Source organism: Melospiza melodia, chromosome 1, assembly GCF_035770615.1.
Source record: "Melospiza melodia melodia isolate bMelMel2 chromosome 1, bMelMel2.pri, whole genome shotgun sequence".
NCBI classification, from domain to species: Eukaryota; Metazoa; Chordata; class Aves; order Passeriformes; family Passerellidae; genus Melospiza; species Melospiza melodia.
Window position 1 is genome coordinate 174,013,243 of NC_086194.1, and position 10,792 is coordinate 174,024,034.

Below are 10,792 nucleotides of genomic sequence, written 5' to 3' on the forward strand. Positions count from 1 at the left end.
TGGACACACAAATGGACACACGGACAGGGGATGGACACACGGATGCAGGATGGACACAGACATGGGGATGGACACAGAGACGGACACATGGACACACAGACATGGGGATGGACACACAGACAGGGAGCAGACACAGGGACACAGGGATGGACACACGGACACACAAATGGACACACGGACAGGGGATGGACACGTGGACATGGGGATGGACACACAGATGCAGGATGGACACACGGACACAGAGATGGACACATGGACACACGGACGGGGGATGGACACATGGACATGGGGATGGACACACAGACAGGGAGCGGACACAGGGACACGGGGATGGACACACGGACACACAAATGGACACACGGACAGGGGATGGACACACAGATGCAGGATGGACACACTGACAGACATGGGGATGGACACATGGACACAGAGACAGACACATGGACACACGGACAGGGGATGGACATATGGACAGGGGATGGACGCATGGACATGGGGATGGACACACAGGGAGCAGACACAGGGATGGACACATGGACACACAAATGGACACACGGACAGGGGATGGACACACAGGCAGGGAGCAGACACAGGGACACGGGGATGGACACACGGACACACAAATGGACACACGGACAGGGGATGGACACACGGACAGGGGATGGACGCATGGACATGGGGATGGACACATGGATGGACACACGGACATGGGGATGGACACATGGACACAGAGACGGACACATGGACACATGGACACACGGACAGGGGATGGACACATGGACAGGGGATGGACACACGGACAGGGGATGGACACACAGACAGGGAGCGGACACAGGGACACGGGGATGGACACACGGACACACAAATGGACACACGGACAGGGGATGGACACACGGACAGATCTCCAGCAGGCACAAGCCCACAGACAGTCCCACAGAGGGACCCCAGCGACAGTGACAGCCCTGGGTGGACACACGGACAGAGCCACAGACAGACACACGGACAGAGCCCTGGATGGACACACGGACAGACAGAGAGAGCTCAGACCTCCCAGACACACGGGCAGAGCCCCGGACAGACACACGGACAGACGCACAGACTCACGGACAGAGCCCTGGATGGACACACGGACAGAGTTCTGGACAGAGCCCAGACCCCCATGGACACACGGACAGACCACTGGAAGGACCCACGGACACGCAGACAGACCCCCAGACCCATGGACAGACACCTGGATGGACACACGGACAGACACACAGCCAGAGCCCAGTGTGCCCCCAGAGCCACGGCCAGAGCCCCAGACGGACCCACAGACAGAGCCCCAGACAGACAGATGCCCAGACGGGCCTTCAGGCCACACCCCCCAGGTGTGACCCCGCTGAGACCCCGCCCACCGGGACGACCCCCACAATGGGGGCCCAAAGGGGCGTGGCTCTTTCAGGGCGTGGTTTGTTTGGGGGTGTGGCCTTCTGGGGGCGTGGCTTTTGGTCATGGGCGTGTCTTGTGTCAATGAGCGTGGCTTATGTGCAGGGGTGTGACTCGTTGAGGGGCGTGGCTTTGTTAATGGGCGTGTCTCACAGTTTGTTAATGGGCGTGGCTTTTGTTAATCGGCGTGCCTCTGCGCCGAGGCGCGGTTTCTTGAGGGGCGTGGCTTTTGCAGGGGCGTGGTTTTGTTATCAGGCGCGGCGTTCGTTCGGGGGGGCGTGGTTTATCGTGTGGGCGTGGTCTCTCCCTTTGCTCCTCCCCCTCCCTCCGCCAGGGGGCGCCGCAATAAAAAAAAAATCCGTTGTCGCGTCACGTGCCTCTCGGTGACGTCACTCCCGCCCCTCCCTCCCTCTGACGTCAGTTCCGGGGCGTCGCGGCGCGTCCCCTCGACCTCGGCGATGGCGGCGCTGCGGGGCCTGCGGGGCCTCCCGGGGCTGCGGCTGCTCCCGGGCCCGGCGCGGCCCGGCCCGGCTCCCCCGCGCGCGCTGCTGCGCCCGCACCGCGGCCCCGGCCCCGCCACGGTGAGTGCGGCCCCGCAAGGTCACGGCGCGGCCCGGCCCGGCCCCTCGCGGGCGCGCCGAGGGCACCGGGCAGTGCGTGAGGGACGGGAGCGGTGTGCCCGGCGCTTCCCAGCCCTGCGCGCTTGTCCCCGGTTCCTGCCCCAAGCCCACGTGGTGTCCCCGGTTCCGCTCCCGGCCCTTCCCGGTGCCCCCGGTTCCATTCCCGGCCCCTCTCAGTTCCCGGTGCCCTCGGTTCCTGCCCGAGCCCCTCCCGGTGCCCCCGGTTCCCGGTGTCCACGCTTCCACTCCCAACCCTTCCCGGTTCATTTGCCCGTCCCGCTCGGCGTTCTCCGTTACCCCTCCCGGTTCCCGGTGCCCGCAGTTCCACTCCCGGCCCTGCCTGGGGACCGCCGGTGCCTGCCCCGGTGTGCCCCGTGCTCGCTCCCGAGCCCCGCCCGGTGTCCCCGGTTCTCGGTGCCCTCTCGGTTGTCCCGCTCGCCGCGTGCCCGCGGTGCCCTCTGCCCGCCCTTCGCGCCGCTGCTGCCGGCAATTCCGGTATCCCCGGTATTCCATTCCCGGCAATTCCGGTATCCCCGGTATTCCATTCCCGGCAATTCCGGTATCCCCGGTATTCCTGTTCCCGGCAATTCCGGCGTCCCCGGTATTCCATTCCCGCCATCCCCGGTGTTCCCATTGCCGGTATCCCCTCTGCTCCCGTTCCCGGTAATTCCGGTATTCCCGGTATCTCCGGTGTCTCCGCCGTTCCATCCCCGGTGTTCCCGCTGTCCCCGGGACCCCCCCCCATTGCTTTTGTCCCTCCCCCCCCGAGCCTTGGGGTCCCCGGTGTCCCTGGATGCCCCCGTGCCCCCCCCGGTGTCCCTGTGTCCCCTCCCTGGTGTCCCTGTCACGCCTGTCCCCCCACCCAAGGTGTCCCTGTCACCTCCGACCCTGCCATCCCCACCCTGGTGTCCTTGTGTCCTTCTGAGGTGTCCCTAACCTGTCCCTGTCCCCCCCAGGTGTCCCTAACCTGTCCCTGTGTCCCCAATGTCCCTAACCTGTCCCTGTCCCCCCCAGGTGTCCCTAACCTGTCCCTTTGTCACTCTCCAGGTGTCCCTAACCTGTCCCTGTGTCCCCAGGTGTCCCTAACCTGTCCCTGTCCCCCCCAGGTGTCCCCCTAGGTGTCCCTAACCTGTCCCTTTGTCACTCCCCAGGTGTCCCTAACCTGTCCCTGTCCCCCCAGGTGTCCCTAACCTGTCCCTAACCTGTCCCTTTGTCACTCTCCAGGTGTCCCTAACCTGTCCCTGTGTCCCTAACCTGTCCCTGTGTCCCCCCCAGGTGTCCCTAACCTGTCCCTGTGTCCCCAATGTCCCTAACCTGTCCCTGTGTCCCCCCCAGGTGTCCCTAACCTGTCCCTGTCCCCCCCAGGTGTGCCTAACCTGTCCCTAACGTGTCCCTAACCTGTCCCTAATGTGTCCCTGTCCCCCCCCCAGGTGTCCCTAACCTGTCCCTAACCTGTCCCTAACCTGTCCTTATGTCCCTAACCTGTCCCTGAGTCCCCAATGTCCCTAACCTGTCCCTAATGTGTCCCTGTCCCCCCAGGTGTCCCTAACCTGTCCCTAACCTGTCCCTGTGTCCCCCCAGGTGTCCCTAACCTGTCCCTAACCTGTCCCTAACCTGTCCCCGTCCCCCCCATGTGTCGCTGTCATCGCTCCCGGGCCGTCCCCGCTCCCGGTGGTCCCTAATGGGGGTGTCCCTGTCCCTGTGTCCCCTCAATGTCCCTGTGTCCCCCCAGGTGTCCCTAACCTGTCCCTGTGTCCCCCCAGGTGTCCCTAACCTGTCCCTGTGTCCCCCCAGGTGTCCCTAACCTGTCCCTGTCCCCCCCAGGTGTCGCTGTCGTCGTTCCCGGGCCGTCCCCGCTCCCGGTGGTCCCTCATGGGGGGGTCCCTGTCCCTGTGTCCCCAATGTCCCTGTGTCCCCTCAATATCCCTGTGTCCCCTCAATGTCCCTGTGTCCCCCCAGGTGTCCCTAACGTGTCCCTGTGTCCCCCCCAGGTGTCGCTGTCGTCATTCCCGGGCCGTCCCCGCTCCCGGTGGTCCCTGGCCGTGCTGGGGGCGCTGGCCGGGGGGGGGTCCCTGGCCGTGGCCCTGTCCCTGTCGCTGGGGGGGGGCCCCGTGAGCGCGGGGGAGCTGGAGCTGCACCCCCCGAACCTGCCCTGGAGCCACGGCGGCTTCCTGTCGGCGCTGGACCACGCCAGGTGTGGGGAATGGGGAATTTGGGGGTCCTGGGGGGGTTTGGGGGGTCCCTGTCTGCGCTGGACCACGCCAGGTGTGGGAAATGGGGAATTTGGGGGAAATTTGGGGGGGTTTGGGGGTCCCTGGACCATGCCAGGTAAAGGAGACTGGGGGGATTTGGGGGGATTTTGGGGTCTCTGTGGGGATTTGGGGGTCCCTGGGAGGATTTGGGGTCTCTGGGGGGGTCCCTGGAGGGTCTGAGCCCCTGTCCCTGCAGTGTGCACAGGGGGGTTCCAGGTGTGTTTGGGGTGATTTTGGGGTTTTTGGGGTCTCTAACCCTGCTGTGTCCCCACAGTGTGCATGGGGAGGGGGCATTCTTGGTGGTTTTGGGGTGATTTTGGGGTTTTTGGGGTCTGTGACCCCGCTGTGTCCCCGCAGTGTGCGCAGGGAGTTCCAGGTGTTTGGGGTTCATTTTGGGGTGATTTTGGGGTTTCTGTCCCCGCTGCATGCACCGGGCTTCCGGGTGATTTTGGGGTAATTTTGGGGGTTTTAGGATAATTCTGGGGTTTTTAGGATAATTTTGGGGTTTCTGTCCCCCAGTGTCCGCAGGGGGTTCCAGGTGTACCGCCAGGTGTGTTTGGGATTGTTTTGGGGTAATTTTGGGATTTTTTTTGGGATAATTTTGGTGTCTGTCTGTCCCCCAGTGTCCGCAGGGGGTTCCAGGTGTACCGCCAGGTGTGGTTGGGGTGATTTTGGGATTTTTAGGGTAATTTTGGTGTCTGTCTGTCCCGCAGTGTCCGCAGGGGGTTCCAGGTGTACCGCCAGGTGTGCTCTGCCTGTCACTCCATGGAGTATTTGGCTTTCCGGAACCTCATCGGCGTCACCCACACCGAGGCCGAGGCCAAGGCGCTGGCGGAGGAGGTGACACCGCGGCCCCTGTGCCACCCCGTGTCACCCTGTGTCACCCCCTGTGCCACCCCGTGTCACCCTGTGTCGCTGCTGCCACCCCCTGTGCCACCCCCTGTGCCACCCTATGCTGCCCCCTGTGCCACCCCATGTCACCCTGTGTCACTGCTGCCACCCCCTGTGCCACCCCCTGTCACCCTGTGTCACCCCCTGTGCCACCCCGTGTCACCCTGTGTCGCTGCTGCCACCGCGTGTCACCCTGTGTCACCCAGTGTCACTGCTGCCACCCCCTGTGCCACCCCCTGTCACCCTGTGTCGCTGCTGCCACCCCCTGTGCCACCCCGTGTCACCCCCAGTGTCACTGCTGCCACCCCCTGTGCCACCCCGTGTCACCCTGTGCCACTGCTGCCACCCCCTGTGCTACCCCGTGTCACCCTGTGCCACCCCATGTCACCCTGTGTCGCTGCTGCCACCCCCTGTGCCACCCTCTGCCACCTGCAGTGTCCCAGTGTCCCTGTCCTGCTGTCCCCCGTGTCCCTGTGCTGCCACCCCTTGTGTCCTGGTGCCAGTCTGCTGCCATCCCCAGTGTCCCCACCCTGCTGTCCCCAATATTCTGCTGTCCCTGTCCTGCCATCCCCAGTGTCCCCAGTGACCTTGCTGTCCCTGTCACTGTCCTGCTGTCCTTGGGGTCCTGCTGGCTCCATCCCAGTGTCCCACTGTCCCTGTCCTGCCATTCCCCGTGTCCTGCTGCTCCTGTCCCCAGCTGTCCCTGTGTCTCACCTGTCCGTGTCTCACCTGTGCAGGTGGAGGTGCAGGACGGCCCAGATGAGAACAGGGAGATGTTCATGGGGACCCTGCTGTCCCTGCTGTCCCTGTGTGTCACCTGTCCATGTCTCACCTGTCCGTGTCTCACCTGTCCGTGTTTCGCCTGTGCAGGTGGAGGTTCAGGACGGCCCTGATGAGAACAGGGAGATGTTCATGGGGACCCTGCTGTCCCTGTCCCTGCTGTCCCTGTGTGTCACCTGTCCCTGTGTCTCACCTGTCCGTGTCTCACCTGTGCAGGTGGAGGTTCAGGACGGCCCTGATGAGAACAGGGAGATGTTCATGGGGACCCTGCTGTCCCTGTCCCTGCTGTCCCTGTGTGTCACCTGTGTCTCACCTGTCCGTGTCTCACCTGTGCAGGTGGAGGTGCAGGACGGCCCCGATGAGAACGGGGAGATGTTCATGCGTCCCGGGAAGATCTCGGATCATTTCCCCAAGCCCTACCCCAACCCCGAGGCTGCGCGGGCGGCCAACAACGGGGCCCTGCCCCCGGACCTGAGCTACATCGTCAACGCCAGGTGAGGAGGGGTCCGGGGGGCTCTGGGGGGTCCTGGGGTCACCCCAACAACGGCGCCCTGCCCCCGGACCTGAGTTATATTGTCAATGCCAGGTGAGGAGGGGTCCGGGGGGCTTTGGGGGGCTCTGGGGGGCTCTGGGGGGCTTTGGGGTCACCCCAACAATGGGGCCCTGCCCCCGGACCTGAGCTACATCGTCAGTGCCAGGTGAGACAAGGGACAGCCAGGTGAGGAGGGGTCCGGGGGGTCCTGGGGGGCTCTGGGGTCACCCCACAATGCACTGACCCCGCTGATGCCATTGATGTCATTGATCCCATTCTCAATGACCCCATTGATCCTGTCATTGATCCGTCATTGATCCTGTCATTGATCCTGTCATTGATCCGTCATTGATCCTGTCATTGATCCGTTATTGATCCTGTCATTGATCCTGTCATTGATCCTGTCATTGATCCTGTCATTGATCCTGTCATTGATCCTGTCATTGATCCGTCATTGATCCGTCATTGATCCGTCATTGATCCTGTCGTTGATCCTGTCATTGATCTGTCATTGATCCTGTCATTGATCCTGTCATTGATCCGTCATTGATCCTGTCATTGATCCGTCATTGATCCTGTCATTGATCTGTCATTGATCCTGTCATTGATCTGTCATTGATCTGTCATTGATCTGTCATTGATCCTGTCATTGATCCGTCATTGATCCGTCATTGATCTGTCATTGATCCGTCATTGATCCGTCATTGATCCGTCATTGATCCGTCATTGATCCTTCAGGCAAGGGCGTGAGGACTGCACGTTCACCCTGCTGACTGTGGGGCACTGTGACGCGGTTATTGATCCGTTATTGATCCGTTATTGATCTGTTATTAACCCTTCAGGCACAGGGGTGAGATTTACGTGTTCGCCCTGCTCACAGGATACTGTGACTCCATTATTGATCAGTTATTGATCCGTTATTGATCTGTTATCGATTCCATTAACCCTTTAGGCACAGAGGCGAGGGTTACGTGTTCGCCCTGCTCACGGGGTACTGTGACGCCGTTATTGATCAGTTATTGATCCATTATTGATCAGTTATTGATCCATTATTGATCTGTTATTAACTCTTCAGGCACGGGGGCGAGGGTTACGTGTTCACCCTGCTCACAGGGCACTGTGACGCCGTTATTGATCCGTTATTGATGCATTATTGATCCATTATTGATCTCTCCAGGCACGGGGGCGAGGGTTACGTGTTCACCCTGCTCACAGGGCACTGTGACGCCGTTATTGATCAGTTATTGATGCATTATTGATCCGTTATTGATCTCTCCAGGCACGGGGGCGAGGATTACGTGTTCGCCCTGCTCACGGGGTACTGTGACGCCCCCGGGGGGGTCTCTCTGAGGGAGGGGCTCCATTACAACCCCTACTTCCCCGGCCAGGCCATCGGCATGGCCCCCCCCATCTACGACGAGGTGCTCGAGTACGAGGACGGTACGGGGGGCTTGAAGGGGGCGCTTAAAGGGGGTCCTGGGGGGGGATTAAAGGGACTTGGGGGGGTCCTGCTGGGGCTGGGGGGGGGCCTGGAGGGGTCTGAGAGGAGGCTGGGGGTCCTGGGAGGGGTCTGCAGGGGATTTGGGGGGGTCCTGCTGGGGGTGGGAAGGGATTGGGGGGGTCTGGGGGTGCCCTGGGGGGGTTTGAGGAGGTCCTGGGGGGCTCTGACCACACCAGGTATTGGGGTGGTCCTGGGGTCTGGGGGTCCCAGTGGGATCGGTGGGGTTCAGAGGGTCTCTGTGGGGTCTCGGGGGTCCCATTGGGGGTCTCACTGCCCTGTGTCCCCCCCCCAGGCACCCCGGCCACCATGTCCCAGATTGCCAAGGACGTTTGCACCTTCCTGCGCTGGGCGGCCGAGCCCGAGCACGACCACCGCAAAAAGATGGGGCTCAAGGTGGGGCTGGGGGCTTCACTGGGGGGCTGGGGGCTCAATGGGGGGCTGGGGACTTTGGGGGGCTTCTGGGCGGCTGGGGGCTGCTGGGCGGGGCTTCAGGGGGGCTCAGGGTGGGGCTGGGGCCTAAGGGGGGCTCAGGGTGGGGCTGGGGGCTTCAAGATAGGGCTGGGGATGAGGGGTCTTGAGGGGCCTCAGGGTAGGGCTGGGGTCTCTTGGGGGGCTCGGGGGGGTCTCAGGGTGGGGCTGAGCACTCAGGGGGTCTCCAGGTGAGGTTTGGGGGTCTCAAGGTGAGGTTTGGGGCTTGAGGGGTCTCAAGGTAGGGCTGGGGTTTCAGAGGGGCCTCAAGGTGGCTTGGGGGGTGGTCTCAAGGTGGGATTGGGGGGCTCAGGGGGGTCCCAAGGTGGGACTGGGGGACTCAGGGAGGTCCCAAGGTGGGATTGGGGGTTTCGGAGGGGGTCTTAAGGTGGGATTGGGGGGCTCAGGGGGGTCCCAGGGTGGGACTGGGGGATTTGGGGGGGTCTCAAAGTGGGATTGGGGGTTTTGATGGGGTCTCAAGGTGGGATTGGGGGTTTTGATGGGGTCTCAAAGTGGGATTGGGGGTTTTGATGGGGTCTCAAGGTGGGATTGGGGGATTTGGGGGGGTCTCGGGTTGGGATTGGGGGTTTCGGGGGGGGGTCCCAAGGTGGGTCAGGGGGTCTCGGGGGTCCCGGTGTTGCTGAGCCCCCCCGTCCCCCCCCCCCATAGCTGCTGCTGATCTCGGGGCTGCTGACGCCGCTGCTGTACTACATGAAGCGCCACAAGTGGGCCGTGCTCAAGAGCCGCAAGCTGCTCTACCGGCCCCCCAAGTAGGGCCCGGCCCCCGACCCCGCCCCGGGGGGGTCCCCGAGCCCCCGCCCCCCCCGCGGCACCGGGGGAGCCCCCCCAGGAGGGGCTTTGGGGGTCCCCACGTCCCCCCCAACCCCCCAAACCTCGTGTTCGACCCCGGCCTCGGCCCCCGCGGGGCTGCGGGGGGAATAAAGGCTGGGATTACACAGAGAAACGTCTGTCTGTCTGTCTGTCTGTCTGTGTGTGTGTGTGTGTGTCTGTCTGTCTGTCTGTGTGTCTGTGTGTCTGTCTGTCTGGGCTGCGGGGGGAATAAAGGCTGGGATTACACAGAGAAACATTGTCTGTCTGTCTGTCTGTGTGTCTGTGTGTCCTGGACCGTGGGGGGAATAAAGGCTGGGATTACACAGAACGGAAATGTGTCTGTCTGTCTGTGTGTCTGTGTGTCTGTCTGTCTGTGTGTCTGTCCTGGGCTGCGGGGGGAATAAAGGCTGGGATTACACAGAACGGAAATGTGTCTGTCTGTCTGTCTGTGTGTCTGTGTGTCTGTGTGTCTGTCTGTCTATGTGTCTGTCCTGGGCTGCGGGGGGAATAAAGGCTGGGATTACACAGAACGGAAATGTGTCTGTCTGTCTGTCTGTGTGTCTGTGTGTCTGTCTGTCTATGTGTCTGTCCTGGGCTGCGGGGGGAATAAAGGCTGGGATTACACAGAACGGAAATGTGTCTGTCAGTCTGTCTGTCTGTCTGTCTGTCTGTCTGTCTGTGTGTCTGTGTGTCTGTGCTGTGGGGGGAATAAAGGCTGGGATTACACAGAACGGAAATGTGTCTGTCTGTGTGTCTGTCTGTCTGTCTGTCTGTCTGTCTGTCTGTCTGTCTGTCTGTGTGTCTGTCCTGGGCTGCGGGGGGAATAAAGGCTGGGATTACACAGAACGGAAATCTGTCTGTCTGTCTGTCTGTCTGTCTGTCTGTGTGTCTGTCCTGGGCTGCGGGGGGAATAAAGGCTGGGATTACACAGAGAAACGTTGTCTGTCTGTCTGTGTGTCTGTGTGTCTGGGCTGCGGGGGGAGTAAAGGCTGGGATTACACAGAATGGAAATGTGTCTGTCTGTGTGTCTGTGTGTCTGTCTATGTGTCTGTCTGTCTGTGTGTCTGTGTGTCTGGGCTGCGGGGGGAATAAAGGCTGGGTTTACACAGAACGGAAATGTGTCTGTCTGTGTGTCTGTGTGTCTGTGTGTCTGTCTGTCTATGTGTCTGTCCTGGGCTGCGGGGGGAATAAAGGCTGGGATTACACAGAACAGAAACTGGGGTCAGTCTGTCTGTCTGTGTGTCTGTGTGTCTGTCTGGGCTGCAGGGGGAGTGAAGGCTGGGATTCCACAGAATGGAAATGTGTGACTGGGGTCTGTCTGTCTGTCTGTGTGTCTGTCTGGGCTGTGGGGGGAATAAAGGCTGGGATTCCACAGAATGGAAACACGAGCGGGGCTGACTCTGTCCTGGCTCTGTCCTTCCCGTGGGGCTGTTCTGGCAGTGGGGCCAGGTGTGGGGCTGGGTGTGTGGCTCTGTCCTGGTTGTGGGGCTGG

General features: G+C 61.8%; 2 protein-coding genes across 2 annotated transcripts; both read left to right on the forward strand.

Annotated features, from left to right (window-relative positions):
- The first annotated feature begins 49 nt into the window (after positions 1-49).
- LOC134428645 (filaggrin-2) lies at positions 50-1,782 on the forward strand. Its single transcript, XM_063175498.1, has 2 exons — positions 50-642; positions 866-1,782. The coding sequence occupies exons 1-2, from the start codon at positions 50-52 to the stop codon at positions 1,371-1,373; spliced, it is 1,101 nt and encodes a 366-aa protein (XP_063031568.1). The 3' UTR covers positions 1,374-1,782.
- Positions 1,783-1,883: 101 nt separating this feature from the next.
- Positions 1,884-9,433, forward strand: LOC134418049 (cytochrome c1, heme protein, mitochondrial). Its single transcript, XM_063155924.1, has 7 exons — positions 1,884-2,006; positions 4,037-4,239; positions 5,011-5,137; positions 6,305-6,462; positions 7,780-7,940; positions 8,294-8,394; positions 9,139-9,433. Exons 1-7 carry the CDS (start codon positions 1,884-1,886, stop codon positions 9,241-9,243), a joined length of 978 nt encoding a protein of 325 aa, XP_063011994.1. The 3' UTR covers positions 9,244-9,433.
- The last annotated feature ends 1,359 nt before the right edge of the window (positions 9,434-10,792 follow it).

What these genes read in the sequence shown, in the direction of transcription:
- LOC134428645 (XM_063175498.1), top strand. Translation starts at nt 50, where the DNA reads ATGGACACAGACATGGGGATGGACACAGAGACGGACACATGGACACAC. An exon ending in AATGGACACACGGACAGGGG is followed by an intron (nt 643 to 865) that starts ATGGACACACGG and finishes ACGGACACACAA; the next exon opens with ATGGACACACGGACAGGGGA.
- LOC134418049 (XM_063155924.1), top strand. Translation starts at nt 1,884, where the DNA reads ATGGCGGCGCTGCGGGGCCTGCGGGGCCTCCCGGGGCTGCGGCTGCTC. An exon ending in CCAAGGCGCTGGCGGAGGAG is followed by an intron (nt 5,138 to 6,304) that starts GTGACACCGCGG and finishes TCACCTGTGCAG; the next exon opens with GTGGAGGTGCAGGACGGCCC. An exon ending in GCAAAAAGATGGGGCTCAAG is followed by an intron (nt 8,395 to 9,138) that starts GTGGGGCTGGGG and finishes CCCCCCCCATAG; the next exon opens with CTGCTGCTGATCTCGGGGCT.